The sequence below is a fragment of the Notamacropus eugenii genome, chromosome 5 (genome assembly GCF_028372415.1).
Source record: "Notamacropus eugenii isolate mMacEug1 chromosome 5, mMacEug1.pri_v2, whole genome shotgun sequence".
NCBI classification, from domain to species: domain Eukaryota; kingdom Metazoa; phylum Chordata; class Mammalia; order Diprotodontia; family Macropodidae; genus Notamacropus; species Notamacropus eugenii.
The window spans coordinates 51,222,838-51,240,531 of record NC_092876.1 but is presented as its reverse complement, the minus strand read 5'-3'; the positions used below and the strand labels follow the sequence as shown (position 1 = coordinate 51,240,531).

At 51.1% G+C, this 17,694-nt stretch overlaps 2 protein-coding genes across 8 annotated transcripts in view; one reads left to right on the top strand and one right to left on the bottom strand.

The window, feature by feature from the left end:
* The first annotated feature begins 12 nt into the window (after positions 1-12).
* MTHFR (methylenetetrahydrofolate reductase) lies at positions 13-17,183 on the top strand. 6 transcript variants are annotated; one of them, XM_072608885.1, is made up of 13 exons: positions 101-197; positions 1,909-1,998; positions 4,596-4,832; positions 5,680-5,918; positions 6,871-6,981; positions 8,406-8,599; positions 9,962-10,212; positions 10,464-10,598; positions 10,825-11,005; positions 13,005-13,187; positions 14,002-14,103; positions 14,257-14,376; positions 14,897-17,183. In XM_072608885.1, the coding sequence occupies exons 3-13, from the start codon at positions 4,612-4,614 to the stop codon at positions 15,092-15,094; spliced, it is 1,935 nt and encodes a 644-aa protein (XP_072464986.1). In that variant the 5' UTR covers positions 101-197; positions 1,909-1,998; positions 4,596-4,611; the 3' UTR covers positions 15,095-17,183. The 6 variants fall into 6 exon arrangements, with proteins under 6 accessions (XP_072464984.1, XP_072464987.1, XP_072464986.1 ...); XM_072608883.1 differs by lacking the exon at positions 1,909-1,998 and having other exon boundaries at positions 13-197; XM_072608882.1 differs by lacking the exons at positions 101-197; positions 1,909-1,998 and adding an exon at positions 3,505-4,248.
* C5H1orf167 (chromosome 5 C1orf167 homolog) overlaps positions 17,103-17,694 on the bottom strand; it is a 57,801-nt gene continuing 57,209 nt past the window's right edge. For both annotated transcript variants that reach the window (XM_072608874.1, XM_072608875.1), the window contains one exon: positions 17,103-17,401. In XM_072608874.1, coding sequence (XP_072464975.1) covers positions 17,336-17,401 — 66 coding nt within the window. In that variant the 3' untranslated portion in view covers positions 17,103-17,335. The remainder of the gene's footprint in view (positions 17,402-17,694) is intronic.

Below are 17,694 nucleotides of genomic sequence, written 5' to 3'. Positions count from 1 at the left end.
GCTGGGTCTGATAAAGGAGGAGGGGACAAGGCGGAGGGCGTGGCTTCTGGGCGAGGAGGCGGGGCGTGGGCCTGGCCCGGCCCCCTCCTCCTCCCCCCCTCCCCCCCAACCGGCTTAGCTCTCCCACGTTCCGCCCCCCTTCCCATTGTCATGGCTGCGGCGGCGGAGGCGGCGCGGGACTGGAGGCCGCAGGAGAGGTGAGGTCCCCCCGGGAGGAAGCGGGGAGGACGCCGCGGCCGACCCCCTGCTCTGCAGGATCCTTCCCGGCTCCTGGTGCTGCCCCCCCATCTGGTGCTCGATTCCTTCTGACGTCTGTGCCTGTCCCCGCCCCCTACGATCCCCCCGCGTAACTCCCCCCGTGCCGCTCCTGCCCCCCTCCTCCCCCCGCGCCGCTCCTCGCCCCCCTCCTCCCCCCGCGCCGCTCCTCGCCCCCCTCCTCCCCCCCGCCCCGCAGCTCGCCCCCCTCCTCCCCCCGCGCCGCTCCTGCCCCCCTCCTCCCCCCGCGCCGCTCCTGCCCCCCTCCTCCCCCCGCGCCGCTCCTCGCCCCCCTCCTCCCCCCGCGCCGCTCCTCGCCCCCCTCCTCCCCCCGCGCCGCTCCTCGCCCCCCTCCTCCCCCCGCCCCGCAGCTCGCCCCCCTCCTCCCCCCGGGCCGCTCCTCGCCCCCCTCCTCCCCCCGTGCCGCTCCTGCCCCCCTCCTCCCCCCGTGCCGCTCCTCGCCCCCCTCCTCCCCCCGCGCCGCTCCTCGCCCCCCTCCTCCCCCCGCGCCGCTCCTCGCCCCCCTCCTCCCCCCGCCCCGCAGCTCGCCCCCCTCCTCCCCCCGTGCCGCTCCTGCCCCCCTCCTCCCCCCCGCGCCGCTCCTGCCCCCCTCCTCCCCCCGTGCCGCTCCTCGCCCCCCTCCTCCCCCCGTGCCGCTCCTCGCCCCCCTCCTCCCCCCGTGCCGCTCCTCGCCCCCCTCCTCCCCCCCTCCCTCCCCATCCTTAGACCTGGGGGTCAGGCTCGCGATGCCCTCCCCATCCCATGCTCCCCTCGCTCGGGGCACCCCTCGTAGCCCTGCACCCGGCCGTTTCCCGGCCTCTTCCCCCGACTTTGCCATCCATCTAACCCCACATAGGCTTGCTGGCCCCTGGCTGTTTGGGTGTTGTCTCCGGGTTCAGACTGCGGGCTCCCGGCTGCTTTTGCTCTTTTTTTGTTTATTAATCTTTAGCCTCTGCTTAGCGCTTAATAGTATTTAATAACTACTTGTTTACTCTTTGGGAAAAGAATAAGCATTTATATAGCACTTACTATGTGCCCAGCCCTGCGCTAAGTAAATCTCTTATTTGATCCTCACGACAACCTTTGTGAGAGAAGTGGTGCTCTCATTCCCATTTTACATATGAGGAAACTGAGGCAGACAGGTTGTGACTTGATCAAGGTCATGCAGCTAATTAATGTCAGAGGTTGTATTTGAACTCAGGTCTCAGGGCCTTGTGGTTCAGTTGTTTTCAGTTGAGATTTCTTGGAAAAGATGCTAGAATGGTTCACCATTTCTTCCTCTGGCTCATTTTACAGTTGAAGAAACTGAGGTAAACAGAGTTAAGTGAATTGCTCAGGGTGGATTTGAACCCAAGCTCTTCCCCACTCTAGGCCCAGAGCTCTACATGAGCTGAGTAGCTGCCTCAAAAGTGTTCTATATATGTTAGCTATTGTTGCTGTTATTATCAGACATGAGGAAGAGACTTTAACATGGCCCACTTTGCCCTGGTCTGAGTTTGTGAGAGTCCCACAATGTCCTGAAATATCCCATTGTCCCACTTCTCATTCCCAAGAGAAACAGCTGGTATTGGCTTCTCATCTTTGTGGAGGCAGTGAGTGTGGGGATGTGTACATTTGCCCCCACGTGACCATGCTCCAACGCTTTATCTCCAGATTGCTCCTGGCTTCAAGGAGTCATTAAAACCTAGCAGGTTTACTGTCTCATAAAGCAGCTTCCTCACCTGACACCTTCGGAAAAGTAAGGTAGGCCTTCGGAAGGGGGGTTTAGCATCCTGCTGTTCTGTCATTCTATAGTCCCCAGAAACCTGACTTGACCAAACCCCTGGGAAGCTGATCTCATAGATCTCCTGTGAGGAGAGATGCCCATGGAAATTCAGATTAACCACGGGTGTGTTTGCTAGAATCTGCTCATACCAGCTCAGAGCCAATTGTTAAAGGGAAATGCTACAAAATCAGGGCTTGAGTTACTGTTTTGTTGACTTTTAGACTCAAGAAAGTGATGGAGAATATGTTCTTGATGCAGATGAAACTTAAGAAGTATGTTGTAGGTGCATTTTTTAAAAAGCTGGTTGTTAAACGTTTACCAGAACACCCCTGGACATAGCCTTGACTCTTGCTGTTTAGGGGCATGGCCTTACTTTAAATAGGCAGGAAATAAAGGGAGTGGGGACCACTTTAAGGAATGTGTAGTTGTTAGGGAGGGGAGCTAAGACTCCACCAATCACTTTTTACTTTGTATCTTAGCTTTATTTATTAAGAGATAGAAAATTCTAAGGAGTTAAATCAACAAGCATTTTATTAAGTTCCTACTGTGTGCCAGGTGCTGGACTTCCAAGGAGAGGCAAAAGACAACTCTGATTCCAGAGGAGAGTTAGAAGTGTCTTTCTATTTGGAAAACATGGTTGTACGTCTGTGGGGAGAATAAGTCAAAGGATCCAGCCCAGGTATGGGGAACCTGCAGTCTTAAGGCCATATGTGGCCTTCTGAAAGGTCCTCAAATTAAAGCCACACTTAAGGACCTAGGAGGCACATGTGGCTGTAGGACCAAAAGTTCCCTACTCCTGGTCCAGCCAGTGTCAGATGACTACTGGCCAGTCATGATTATAATAGCTCACATTTATAGAAGGCTATAAGTTTAGAGTGCTTTTCTTATAACCATCTTGTGAGGTTGGGTTGGAGGAAGGGAGCAGAGGCAGGTGCTGAACTGAGCACACCCATGAGACTCCTTCACCACTGGGACGACAGGAACTAGTTAGGTGAGACCTTTCTGGGGCCATCAAACCTGACATTTTCTGTGCTGATCTACCGGTCTCTGCTGGGCATCCTTCCCTCAGCACTCAAAATCAGCTTTGACTGTGGAATACTTAGACTTAGCTTTCCACACCATCTCCAGCTCTGGGTTTTTATGGCCTGAGCCTTGTCTGTACTGACTTTTTCAGGTATGTGTGTCTAGTCTCCCCAATTAAACTGAGCACAAGGATCGTGTTTGTGGTTGCTGTGATACTAACAAGGGCTTTATATATAGTTGAATTCAGTCATTGTATAAAAATCACAGAATCCTAAGAGTCTGGAAGGTTTTCAGAAATGTTATTCCTTCTAACCCATACCTGAACAGAAATGTTCTCTGCAATGTTCCTGAAAAGTTCTGCTCCAGTTTTCTCTTGAGAAACTCACTCCCTGTTTTGCTTTGGAGCTGCTCTAATTAGCAAGTGTTTTCCCTCTATCAGGCCGAGATCTGTCTGGTGTCAACGACTTCTGGGCATACTTGGACAAAAATCCTGGCTCTAAGGCAGAGAGTGCCAACATTTACTGTGAATTGGTTAAATCAACACATCAGCAGGTCTTTATTAAGCTGTTACCACATGCCAGGCACTGTGCCTAGTGCTCCGAATACCAAGAGAGACCAAAAGTCCCCTAAACAGACCAACTTTGGTGGCATAAGGAAAAAAAAATCCTTGTGGCTGAGCACGGTGTCTCTGATCCCATCCACTCCCATACACCATCATTCTGAGAAACAGCAAATGTTTCTTGGAAACCAGAAGGGCCAATCCCACTGCTTCCTTCTCAGCAGATGGAACCAGTGCCCCTCAACTTCAGGCCTCTTCTCACTCACCAGCCCCCTCTGCTAGCTTCCGTCCCCTGGCACACGCCTCCACCCCCCTTACCCCAGGAGATTTCTTCTCTTTCTCACCCCTCCCCCTCCTCTCCTGGCCTCAGCGCTGCCCCTCCTCCTCCTGCTCCCTCCTCTCTTTTCCTCTGGCCAGGCTCTGGCTTGGAGCTTTTCCTTTGTCACAGCTCCGCCCAGACCAGCCGGCCCAGCTGGGAAGACCCAGGGCTGACTTCCCTGCTCCTTGCCCCTTCTTTCATGGCTGAGCTGCCATAGATGTCACATCCCAGAGACAGGGTCTGCCCTCATGGGCACTGCTATTGGTCCTTGGGAAGGGGGTTCCAGGAGACTGGCAGCTTGTGCTTCTCTGTTCCACCTTCTATCAGGTAGCTTTGAGACTTAGTCTTCTGGGCTTTTATGGACTGAAGGGTAATGTGCCTGTGTTGGAGGGAATCTGAGGGGAGGAAAGGAAAAGGCCTTGAGGGCACAGCAGAGAGCCCGGCGGTGACTGAGGCCAGGCTAGAAGAAGCCTCTAGCATTGGAGGCCAGACCTGCCTCGGGGCAGAGACAGGGTCAGCTTCCCCCTCCAATACCCTTCCTCCTGAAGGGAAAGTCCAGTCACACCTTGGCTGAGCTCTCTCCCACTCAGGTGCCTAGGATCGGGTGTATTAGAGACCTGACTACCTGGCCATAGGTGACCTCCACGCTCTTTCTGCCCCCTTTCCGTCCCCAGCTGCAGAAATCTGGCCATGGTGAATGAAGCCCGAGGCAGTGGCTCTTCAGAGGGCAGCAGTAGTGGCAGTGAAGGCTCCAAAGAGAGCTCCCGCTGTCCCACCCCCGTGCTGGATGCTGAGCGTCATGAGCGGCTTCGAGAGAAGATGCACCGGAGGATAGAATCAGGGGACAAGTGGTTCTCCCTGGAGTTTTTTCCTCCTCGAACTGCTCAGGGGGCAGTCAATCTCATCTCTAGGTGAGCTGCAGGCCAGGGGGCTGGGCTGGTCATCTTTGGCCAGCAGACATTGGGGAGGCCGCTTAGCATCAGGTGTGGGACTTCAGCAAGCTGAACTCCCTCCTCAGGGTTAGCGTGCTCATAGTTGCTCATAATTCTGTTTGGTTTGCTCCACCCGCATTCTTTGGAGGAACTTGGAGTCTGCTCATGAGGACAACTTAGGAAGTTGCAAATTAGTGACTTAGAAAATGTTTTCAAGGAGCTAGAAAATCAGATTGACCTCTGTATCACCAAAGACATCTGCTAAAGTCTTGAAATTTGCACTCTCTTTTACTCAAAAAACCCCACTTTGTAGATCGTACTTTCATGTGCCACAACATTTTGCTTTTCTAACAGATAACACTCCAGGTTATTAAAGTTTAAAGGCAAAATGAATTCATAAAGACTTGTCTTATGAAAAGTTCCCCTTGTTATTCGGTGCCAAGCTCAGAAGCCTTTGGGTGCCAAGTCGGGGGTCCTTTAAATCTGGGCAGTGGATTAGGTGAGGGGCCTGAGGTACTGTGATTACAGCAATGCTTCTGTGCATAAGGTGGGCTCTTAATTCACACTGGCAGAGTTGGCCTGCGTTCTCTTTCTCCCTCCCTGGAAGGGCCCCTGGAATCTCTCCCCCTCCCTTGACCTAAGCTAATATGGAAGCTGTGTGAAAACTCCAAAGTGCTGTGCAAATGCAAGACAGCACAGGTAACGTCATCATTGTTATGATCATCTCAAATCCTAGGTCTGTGTAGGCAGGGCCTTTGGGGAAATGGTGGGTCGGTACTTGAAGGCTACTTCCAGGGACCTTCTCCCCCAAAAAATACCCCCACAGGTTTGACCGCATGGGGGCAGGTGGCCCCCTCTTTGTGGATGTAACCTGGCACCCAGCAGGGGATCCTGGCTCAGACAAGGAGACCTCATCCATGATTATCGCCAACACAGCTGTAGACTACTGTGGCCTGGAGACAGTCCTACACATGACCTGCTGTCACCAGACCCGGGATGAGATCACCAGCCACCTGCACAAGGCTAAGCGGTTGGGCCTAAAGAATATCATGGCATTGCGAGGAGGTAGGAAGCCAGCTGTGTCCTCACTGGTTCTGTGGCATGGGAGGGGAACCCCCTTTTCCTCTTCTCTATCTGGCTTATTTAACATTCCTTGAAAGTCCATAGTGTTCTGAGTCCTGTACAAGGCATGCTTAAGGTACCATCCCTGCCAGTAGCATTGCCAGGCCATTGCTGATGGTGAGGCTATCCGAGGCATGGTACGGACACAAAGCATGGTTCGTGGTTCAGTCATTGGGATAAGGCACCTAAGCTTGACCTGGGAATTGTAGACCAAGAAGTACCTGATATTCCCTTGTCCTAGCAACTGCCCACCTCAACACTCAGTTTCCCACTGTTCCTGATTCTTCCCCTATCAGAAGGTGAATTACACCCAGGTATGAGAATAGCTAGTGTGTCTCTAGATGCCTGCCCTGGGGAGTATCTGTTTTAGGTCCATCAGATGTCAAAGGACTCTTTGAGAAGGACTCTCCACAGCCCTGGACTAGAAGGGCCTGCCCCAAATTTGCTATCTTTACTCTTCCAGAGTAGGGATACTGTGAGTGTGAGAACCTGGGGGTTGGGTTCCACATGGGGGAAAGATTTTATTTTTGAAAGACAACTTGTAGTAAAAACCAAACAAATAAATAATGCAGCAAGCATGGAATTTGGGGCAGGCTCAAGCCTTCACTGTCCTCCTGCTGCCTGGGTGACTGTGCCCAAGTGTCCAACTCCCTTATCCATAAATAGGGGAGTTAAAACCAATGGTGTCTGAGGCCCTGTCCAATATTAGACATGCTTGAAGAGGGTGAAAGGTCATGTGAGGGTCAGTTAGGAAGAAAAAGCCTAGGCATAGATCTGTGTAGAAGCCAGGTCAGTACTAGGAGCAGGGGAGGCAGAGGGAAGGAGGTGAGGGCCTGGGTAGAGCAGAATGCATTAGGGAGGCTCGGTGGTGACAGCCACTGGACCAACCTTGCAGACCCCATGGGTGATGAGTGGGAGGAAGAAGAGAACGGCTTCAGCCATGCCGTGGACCTGGTGAAACACATCCGCAGTGAGTTTGGGGACTACTTTGACATCTGTGTAGCAGGTGAGTCCATGGCCCAGAAGACGGAAGCTGGGGAGCACAGTGAGCAGGCTGGAGGATGGGGGATAAGCCCCATGCTGTTATTCTACCACCATTCTCTCCCTCCCTTGGGGATGGTTTTCTTCCTTCTTATTCCCACTCACTGTCCCTGGAACTTCCTTGTCCGTCCTCAGGGGCCTCAAGCTCCTGGAAAGCCATCCCTGAACCACACACCTTGTAATTTCTGTCATTTCCCCAAATTTGTCATCCTGCCTCAGTGGCACTGAGAGTCACCTCAGGTCAAGGTCACGATGGGCCAGGCTTCATAGCCTCTTAGCTTGATGAAGACCCTCAGAGGTCATTTAGTGTAACCTTCTTTGGGTACTCCTCTCTCCAGCCTTCCCAATCACTACCTGTACAGCTTCTACTGGAGCACTGCCATCAATGGTGAACACCCTGCTCTGGAGGCAGCCCAGTCCCTTTTTGGACACCTCCAGCTATGGCAGAGTTCTGATGTTGACCTGAAATAGAAAGAAAGGGATGGAGAGGAGAAAGGCTTGGGAAGTAGAATTGAAAGGACTTGGCAGCTGGTTGGTTGGGTGAGTTCATAGGATTCTCAGCCGAGAGATGGAAAGAACCCCAAAGACATTGAGTCTAGCCCCCTCATATGTAGTTAAGGGAACTGAAGGTCAGAGGGGCTGGGTGACTTCCCCAGGGTCACTCAGCTAGTTTAGTACCTGCCTGAGGCAGGATTGGAACTTTGGTCTTGCCAGCTACAAGTCCGGCTCTATTCCACATCACTTCTTTGAAGTTAGAGGGGGAATGTCAAGGATAGTGAGCCTCAGTGACCTAAAGGAGGGGTGGGCCTTCCCAGAGACAGTGAAGTTTAGAGAAAAGGTGGATTTAGGGGGGAAATGAATTCAGGTTGAATTTGAGATCCTTTGGTCCCCCCTCAACAGAGGTCTCCAAATGAAAACTGAGATGTCCTAAATGAAATTGCTGCCCAGATATGGTGAGACCAGGTGGCCTTGGAGGCCCTTTCCAGCACTGAGGTTCTAGGTGCTGAGCTAAGATCTGCCTTTTGGAAAAACAGAACAACTCCCATCATCTAACACTGCTCTGATTCCGTAGTTCAGTAAATCAACATTGCATTGGATTCTGTCAAGGCTTTAGGAAGATGTTGTCAAAATGACAAACCCTTGAAATGTTGGAAGACATCTAGCTTGTTCCTGCTAAATAGCGTTTTTCCTCCAGACTAAATTGTTCCTCGTCTGATATGACTTCTTGATCCTTTTCATCATGATGGTCTAGATATCCCTTGTCTGGGAAACTGTAGCCTGGATTCTAGGTTGAACTAAGGGATTTCTGAGGACTGGTGATGCTGTGGGTTAGATACAGGTACCCTGATTAGAGGGATAGCACCTCCTCATTATCTTCCCCTCTGGTAGGTTACCCCAAAGGTCACCCAGAGGCGACAAGCTTTGAAGAGGATCTTCAACACCTCAAGGAGAAGGTGTCTGCAGGGGCTGACTTCATTATCACGCAGCTTTTCTTCCGGGCGGACACCTTTTTAAATTTTGTCAGAGCCTGTGCAGCAATAGGTATCACGTGCCCCATTCTTCCGGGAATTTTTCCCATCCAGGTAAGTGTCCCACAGTGGTCAGTGGTGCCAGCCAAGTGCTTCCATATCTCTGTGGGCCAGGGAGTGTGACCAGGCCTGGAATATTGAAAATTGGCATTTTGGCTTCCTCTGGCTTGTGAGGGCTAACTTTTATAGAGTGTCTCCAAGGTCCCAAGAGCAGTGGGGCCTCTCAGAAGTTTGGCATAGAGCCCAATACAACTGGAGCTTCCTGGGGCTCAGGGTTGTGGACCAGGTGTGGGGGCAGCCTGCCTCAGACATTGTCTGGGCCTCAGGCAGACAAGCCTCTTAGAGCTTCAGCTCCCTCATTTGTAGAATGTGGATGGTGACCCTCAAACTATTTACCTCCCCTTGTGGTTATGAAGAAAACAGTGGACCAGCCCTGCAGTGCCACACATACATGGTGTCACCGGGACCTGGGCAGCAGCTGCTGGGGGGAGGAGGGCTCATTTTGTCAAATGTTCCAGGTTGTGAATTGGCCAAGATGCCTGTGTTTCAGCCATGGCATTGATAGCTGATCCACTGTCCTAATTCCAGGCCCTGGGCTTCTCCATCTAGAAGCAGGTGGATACAGTACTGGGCCTGGTGACTGGAAGACCCGAGTCTAAATCTGACCTCTGATACTTACTAGTTATGGTACCCTGGGCAGGTCACTTCACCTCTGTCTGCCTCAGCTTCCTCATGTGTAAAATAGGGATGAATAGGGATGAATAGGATCCTCAGGATTAAGAGAATCCAATGAGTCATATTTATGGAAAAACAACAAACACCTAGTACAGTGCCTGGCACATAGTAGGTGCTTAATAAATGCATGTTTCCTTCCTTCATTTTTTCCTTCCCATCCATCATATGAGACAAAACAGACTGGCTTGTTTAGAAGGAGAGAAAGAGCCACCAAACCAGTGAACTTGCCCATGTGACTTTTTGCCACAAGAGGATCATTGCATCCACTTCCTAAAAGAGCTCCCAAAAGGAGATTTTGGCTTTCCTTCCGTGAGTCACACGGAGCAATAAATGGGCCACAAAGGGATTGATTGTAGAGTGGGGCTGGATTGTTATCAGTTGTGCTGTGATAAATGAACTGAATAATTATAGCCCTATCTTGTAATTGTTGTAAAAATGCTGCACTGCAGGCCGCTAATTGGCCCAGCCAACAATAAAAGAAATAGAACGGGCAGAAATCACTACTGTATCTTAGCCGCTTTCACTGACTTCCTTTCTCCTTGTGAGACAGCCAGTGGGCTAAGGGCTTGGAGTGTGGGTCAGTCTGGGGTGAGGTCTGGGCCTTACCATGGGGTGAGAGATGGGTGAACGGTGAGCAAGCACACAGCGGGGTTCATGCCCCTTCCTTCCTGTCCTGTGCAGGGTTACCACTCCCTGCGTCAGCTGGTGAAGCTCTCCAAGCTGGAAGTGCCGCAGGAAATCAAAGATGTGATCGAGCCAATCAAAGACAATGATGCTGCCATCCGAAACTATGGAATTGAGCTGGCGGTGGCCATGTGCCAGGAGCTACTGACCAGCGGCTTGGTGCATGGCCTCCACTTCTACACCCTCAACCGTGAGGTGGCCACTGTGGAGGTGCTGAAGAGGGTGGGCTTATGGAACGAAGATCCCAGGTAAGTCATAGGAGGCTAAAGACAGGACAATGAGGACAGTATGAGGACTCTTCTGGGCAATCATGCCACTGCTCCTGGTCTGGTGAGAAGAAATAACGTGGATGGGCTTTCCCCTGAGCAATTTGAGCTGAATCCACCTCTGAAAAAAATCTCCCCATTTCTTGCTGTGGAGCAGGCAGAGGAGGAGGTTCCTGGTTTACACTGTTCCTCCTGACCAGTCCCCTCCGATGTTTCCTTATTCTCCCCTGCAGGCGGCCCCTGCCGTGGGCTGTCAGCGCCCATCCCAAACGCCGAGTAGAGGATGTCCGGCCAATCTTCTGGGCCTCCAGACCAAAGAGTTACATCTATCGAACGCAGGCATGGGATGAATTTCCCAATGGCCGTTGGTGAGCACTTTGGGGGAATCAGAGGAAGATTGGGCAGCAAGGACTTTCTGTGAATTCATTTGCAGCTGAGTACTATTTTCCAGGGGAAGAACAGGAAAAAGGGCACTTGGGTGTTTCTCACTGAGTTCCTGGGAACCAGAGCTGGGCTTTGGGGAGGCGAACGTTGCCCCCAGACATGGTGCCTCTGGCCTCTGGATTGTGCCATGTTTGTTGCTCTATCCTCCAGGGGGAACTCCTCGTCTCCAGCCTTCGGTGAGCTGAAGGACTATTATCTCTTCTGCCTGAAGAGCAAGTCCCCAAGAGAAGAGCTGCTGAAAATGTGGGGGGGGGAGCTGACCAGTGAAGAAAGTGTCTTCCAAGTGTTTACCTCCTATCTCTCTGGAGAACCCAACCAGAGTGGTTACAGAGTGAGTGAGCTGGAGGGGAGAGCAGGGGACCTTAGAGGGGGCCTGCCTGGGCTCCCTTAGATGGCCTTTCCCTCTTCTCACCACTGGGCTTGGGGCATGTGGCCTCACAACTTGTTCTCCTGCCCTTCCTCTACCTCTGGATCAGAGAAGCCACAAGGAGAGCAGAAGACTAAGAGGAAATTGGTCAGCTCTGGAGCCCCTGCACAAGTGGGCATCTCTGATGCTGCTTCTTGGGATGAGATGTGGGCAGACAGGCCCTTACTAAGCATTTATTAAGCCCCTGCTGTGTGCTAGGCTTGTGCTAAGTGCTGGGAATACAATGAAAGGTGGAAGGTAGGCCCTGCCCTCAGAGAGCTCACTGTCTAATGGGGGACTTGGCAGCACGCATACAACTGCACAAAATAGGCTCTGGACAGGATAAAGGGGGAAAAAATCAATTGAGGGAAGGCACTGGAATTAACAGGGGCTGGGCAAGGCTCATATAGAAGGTGGGGTGTGAAGGAAGCCAAGAGGGGGAGATGAGGTGGGAAAAAAGGCTAAGGATACAGGGAAAATGCCAGAGAGTAAGAGGTGGCTTGGCTTGTTCAAGGAACAGCCAGGAGTCCCATGCCACTGAATGGCAGATTGTGTGGGGGTCAGGAAGCTGGAAAGAGAATGGAAAGGTAGGAGGGGGGCAGATTATGAAGGTCTTTGAATACCAAATGGAAGTTTTAAAATTTGATTCTGGAGGTGAGAGGGAGCTCCTGGAGTTTCTTAAATGGGAGGGTGACTGGTCTGATCTGTATTTTAAGAACATCACTTTGGCAGTTAATTGGAAGGAGGACTGGCATGGGGAGAGAATTGAGGCAGGCAGGCCCACTAGCAGCTATTGCAGTTATCCAGGGATGAGGTAATCAGAATCTGAACCAGGGTGGGGATTATTTCAGGAGAGAAGGGGGCAAATTCGAGGGATGGTACACAGATAATATCACCAGACCTTGGCACTAAATTGGACATGGGAGGTGAGCAGTGGAAGTTGACCCCTCAATTGTGAGCCTAGATGATGGGGAGCATGGGGATCACAGTGGTACCCTTTACAGTAATACAGAAGTTAGGAAGGCGGGGAGTCTTTTTTGGGGGAAAGATGAGTTCAGTTTTGGACATATTGAGTTAAGATGTCTGTGGGACCTCTAGTTTGTGATGTCTTACAGGCAGCTGGAGATGAAAGGCTGGAGTGAGGAGAGAGGTTAGGACAGTTAAGGAGATCCAGAATCATTAGCATAGAGATGAGAATTGGATCCATAGGTGCTGAGGAGATCATCAAGTGAAATAGTAGAGGGAAAAGAGAAGAGGGCCAGGAGACTAGGGGTGTGACATGCTGCAGTGGAGGCTGAGAAGGGATGGTCCAACAGGTAGAAAGAGAACTAGGAGAAGGCAGGGGAGGAGTAACCTAGAGAAGACACTCTCAAGGAGAAGAGTCACTGTCAACACTGACAGTGTCAGAGGCTTCATGGAGGACAGAAAGGCTGAGCGTTGAGAAAAGGCCATTAGATCTGGCAATTAAAGAGATCCTCAGTAGCTTTGGAGAGAGGGTCTTCTGTTGAGGGGTGAAGACAGAAACCATTTTGCTGAGAATTAAGAAGGGAGAGGAAAAGAAGTCGAGGCACAGATTGCTGACTGCCTTCTCTAGGAGTTTGGTCAGAAGAGGGAAAAGAGATAAAGGAAGGTTGGCAGGAATGGATGAACGAAGTGAGGGTTTTGGAGGAGAGGGGAGATAATAGCCATGTTTCTAGGCCTTAGGGAAGCAGTCCGCATCCGGGGAGATAGTGAAGTAAAAGAGTGGGACGATGGGGCAGTCTACCAGAGAAGGTGGGATGGAATGGGATCTTTTGGCATGGCTGCCTAGGGCAGGTTGGTGCTGGGGAAGGAGGTTTAGGGATTGCCTGGTGGATTGGACAGCCTTTGGTGCCATACCTATTCATGCCCTTTGCTCTCCCCACCTTACTGCCTGACTGCCCAGGTGACCTGTTTACCTTGGAATGATGAGCCTCTGGCAGCTGAGACAAGCCTGATGAAAGAGGAGCTGCAGAAGGTGAATCAGAGAGGCATCCTCACCATCAACTCCCAGCCCAATATCAATGGGAAGCCATCCACTGACCCCATTGTGGGCTGGGGCCCCAGTGGTGGCTATGTCTTCCAGAAGGTAGGGCCTTCCCTGTTCTCCTGTGACTCACGGTCTGAGGGCTGAATACTAGGAAGTAAACAACCTTTCCCCTAGCTTGCTCTTTTCCCTGAGGTGACTCCTTTGGTCAGGAATAAGGACTGGTGTAGTTTGGGGAAGACTAACCCAGTTTAGAGCCAGGATGTGAATCTAGGTTCCTTGACTTTCATATTTACTCATCTACATGACCACTTGGTCTCATTGAGCTCAGTTTCCTAATCTGTATAATGGGGACAGTATTTATACTACTTCGCTCACAGGATTATTGTAACGGATAGGTTTACTCTTTAAACTTTACAGTGTTTTAGAAATGAGAGATGGTGGTGGAATTGTCATTGGGAAATCTGCTTCTACCTCCCAGGGAGGTTGGGATAAAAAGAAACTGTAGACTTGAGAGTAAATAATAGAAATTCAAGGTATTACAATATGTCCTCAGATATCCTACCATCCCCACCCCAACAAGTCAGACTTTCCCCCTTCCTTTATTCAGCTGATCCCTCAAATCCCACTTCTTTCATAAAGTCGTCCTCAGTTGGGGAAGAAAGCAAATCGCATACAGCTCTGTCCCATGGGCAAATACACCTTCCACCACCCCTCTTTCTCCCAGTATGTAACACCTTGCTTGTACATCATGATAATATAATAGTGTCGATTAGTGCCTGGGTGACCTGGTTTCTGGGTGTCAGCATTCTTGTGGCATTTGGGGACCTCTTCAGCCCATTCCTTGGTGCGTACCCCCAGGTCCCCAATGGAGTATTTTGGTGACCTGTGTATGGCGCCTGCCTTTCTCTCACAGGCCTATCTGGAGTTCTTTACCTCCAGTGAAACAGTGGCCGCTCTTCTCCAGGTGCTGAAGAAATACGAGCTCCGTGTCAATTACCACATTGTCAATGTCAAGGTAAGGCAGGGAGGGTCTGACTTCAGAAGCTAGCATGGCGGTGCCCAGGGTGGCTCAGGACCTCATTGGCTTCACCAGTCAGTGCCACCAGGGCCCTCACATTCTTCCCCAAGTTCTGCCATTTCTGTTGTCTTCCTATTTCTTCCTCTAAAGGGTGAAAACATCACCAATGCTCCTGACCTTCAGCCCAACGCTGTGACTTGGGGGATCTTCCCTGGACGAGAGATCATCCAGCCCACAGTAGTGGATCCTGTCAGTTTCATGTTTTGGAAGGTAAAGACAATTGGTGGTTTCCTCCCTACCCCCGCTCCCCAAACCTATGGGATATCTCTTTTGCTGGGTCCATGTCATTGACGACCCATCAAATTGAGCTAAGGGAGACTGACAAGACATTTCAAGGTGAGGAGCACTGATTTTTGTTGCTTTGTCTGGCTCTCTTTGGGGAGAAGCTGAGCTAACACATAATATGTGTCTAGTCTAGAGAAAGTGTGTCTGCAGAGCTGCTTTCAATCAACCTGCCACATGAGGCTTCCTAGTCAGCCCTGTTCCTGGGGCTTCCTGTCCTGGCCAAGAGGCATTTTGAAAACATGTCCCTTTCTACTAGAAATGGCATTTCTCCTTTAGCTGAAGCTCTGTAGGCTCTTACTCATCTTGCTTTGCTCTTAGAAATCCCATAAGTAGGGGGCCAGAGGGGAAGAGAGGGAACAAAGAGGAGAGAAAGCTTCAGTCCTGTCTCTTGTGTGACCTCAGCTCAGCTGTTGCTGACCTTGTCTCTGTGTGTGTGTGTGTCTAGGATGAGGCCTTTGCCCTATGGATTGAGCAATGGGGGAAGCTGTATGAAGAGGAATCCCCATCACGGATGATCATCCAATATATCCATGACAATTATCACCTGGTCAACCTAGTGGACAATGAGTTCCCCTTGGACAACTGTTTGTGGCAAGTCCTAGAAGACACCTTTGAGCTCCTCAGCAGGCCAGCTCCGCCATGAGAGATGGAAAAGCTCAGGGGCCCTGGAGCCTTCTTTCTGAGGTCCCCAGCACCCTCTCTTTCCTCTCTTTACCAGTGTTCCTCCAAGGATTCTCTGTTTTCTTCTCCATCCTGTCCCATTATACACAGCCTGGCTCCCATCACCACCTACCATCCCCATCCCTTCCCCAGTGACAGCTGCTAGGTTGGTTCCTGACCTGTGTGCTTGGATTCAACCACAATCTGTTCTGCACTTGAGGCTTGGGGGATTTCCCTTTTGTTGGGGAGTAACTCCATTCTGCAACTCTGTAATGGCCCTAGGCCACAGAGAAGCGCTGGCCATCCAATGGCACCTTTCAGTTCTGGTGAGGGGAAGTGACCTGAGACTGTGAGCACTGGACTAGAGTGCCTGGTTAGCCAGCTGGGCCTTGCAAAGAAACTGTCCACGTCTTCTCTTTTCTGGGCCACATGCTGATATTCAAGCCCCAGACATAAACCGAAATGCCCCGCTGTGTGTGGAGAACTGGGACTGTTTGAGTAGACACGTGAATGCTGGACTTTGGGGTCCTTTTGTCTCAGGGACCTTGGCCTCGTCCTTGCCTCAGTTTCCCCATCTATGAAAGGACAGGTGAGCATGAACTTTTCTGCCATCCTAGTCAGGAGGAGGTCAGGCAAGCACACTGACTTTGGGCTGTCATATAACCACTATAAGCACTTCACCCTCTTCCACTGGAGCACTGGTCGAGGGTATGGTTTCATATTTACTGCCATTTTCTTTTCCTGATTAACCTGTGTTTATTCTGTCTGGGAAACTCCCAGTGTGGAGTCTCCCTCTCATCTTCCTGATTCCAAGACTGGCCTCTATTCCCTCACTACACTAGCCTTCCTTGTTCCTACCATAAGCTGCTCTGTTTCCATAGACTCCTGGTTTGGAAGAAAACATCTTATGGAGTCTGAAGTTTACAGAAGCAGCCTCGGCAGGGCCCCTACCCTCACTTTCCTCCTTAGGGAGGTAGAGGGGGCACAAGAGTCTATGACCCTTGAGGGCAAAGGGGTCAATGCTAGACCAAAAGGGGTCAGTCACATGTTTGGAGCAGCTTTGGGGCCCCTCACTTCCTCTTATAATGCTGGGCTTGCTTGCATTCTCAGAGGGAGCCCTTTGACTGACCCTGGCTAATATTTGCTTCTTTTTTAATGATACCTCTTCTTACTCTACCAGCCTCAGGTCTGACCGACTCAATCTTTGTCCTTCCTCTCCTCAAAAGTTTGTCTTGTATATGAATGAATGAATGTCAGTAACTGGCATGTTCCACAGCTGGGCCAGTCATGCTCTCTGGGAGGTGCAGTGTTAAGGGAAAGGCCTCTCTCCATCCTCCCCACCCCCACCCCCAGGCTTCCCTTCTAGAGCTGAGATCAGCTGTCTTGGAGCCACTGCTGGGTCAGCAGAAAGAAAACCTTGTGAAGGAAGGAAGGGGGATGGCCAGAAGTAAACAGATGCAGCAAAGCAGAAACAGGGGAGCTATTTGGGGAGGGGAGGACCCTAACTACAGCCAGTATAACCTTGCCTGGGTTCTGCCTATTTCTTGGAGGTGGGGGCTCCCCAAGTCAGAGTTCGGGGACATTGGCAGTCATTTTAGACCCTTAGTACCCATCTTAGAGCATCCCTGGCCTCTGCTTAAAGACCCAGATCCCTTAGAAGTTGTTACCTCTGGGCTGCCAGTCACCTTAAAATGTGCCCATTTGAGTTTCGTAATAAGTTAAAATCTGCCTGTGGACAGCTTTTATTGTCCCTATTTCTGCCTTCTGAGGCTCATGCCTTTTTGGCATAAAAGCTTTTGAAAGTAGCTATTATGTTCCCGATCACCAAGTTTTCAGTTTTTCCTGTAGATTATTACATGACAAGTTTCTGGTCCCCTCACCATCCTGGTCAATTAAATGTCAGTTCTAAAATGTGGACATTAGACTGAAACACAGTGCTCCAGATCTGGCCTAACAGGCTCTAGCACAGACGAAACCCAGAAGGAGGCAGGGAAAGGAATGGCATTTTATTATCTGTTAAAGTCAGGGTCTCTGCCCTGAGAGCTGTTTTTCATTAAAACATTACCAGACAAGTTTCGTGGGCTTTTCTCTTCCTAGCCCTGGTGGGTGGAATGGGACAGGATGGGGGCAGGGCTGAATTTCTTCATCCAAGGGAGACCAACTAGCTAGGGCCTGCCCTCCATCTCTGTGGGCTGTGCCTAAAGGGACATGTGCTGACCCCTGGTCACTGGCTGGTATCTCCTCTCTTGGGCACCCGGGCTGCCCAACGCTGGTGCCATCTTCCAAAGGCCTGAAACCAAGAGCGGGAGGGCAAAGGGGAATGAAACCCTATCTTTAGTTACTCCTGTCACTGGCTCCCTGCCCAGTCTCAGGGTCAGACTGTCCATGCCAAGAGAATACAACAGCTGAGTGCCTGCCCCTCCCCCTTAGAAAAGCTAAATAAAAAGCCCCTCCACCCCCAAAAAGGGCAGCCAGCCAACCCAGGGCAGAATTAGCCTAGAATATCTGGAAAGATACATAGGAAAACTGCTTGGAATGTACTGGGTCCAGGAAGGGGTACATGCCCTCACACTAGCCAGGCAT

What these genes read in the sequence shown, in the direction of transcription:
- MTHFR (XM_072608882.1), top strand. Translation starts at nt 4,139, where the DNA reads ATGTCACATCCCAGAGACAGGGTCTGCCCTCATGGGCACTGCTATTGG. An exon ending in TATCATGGCATTGCGAGGAG is followed by an intron (nt 5,919 to 6,870) that starts GTAGGAAGCCAG and finishes CCAACCTTGCAG; the next exon opens with ACCCCATGGGTGATGAGTGG. An exon ending in TCAGTTTCATGTTTTGGAAG is followed by an intron (nt 14,377 to 14,896) that starts GTAAAGACAATT and finishes GTGTGTGTCTAG; the next exon opens with GATGAGGCCTTTGCCCTATG.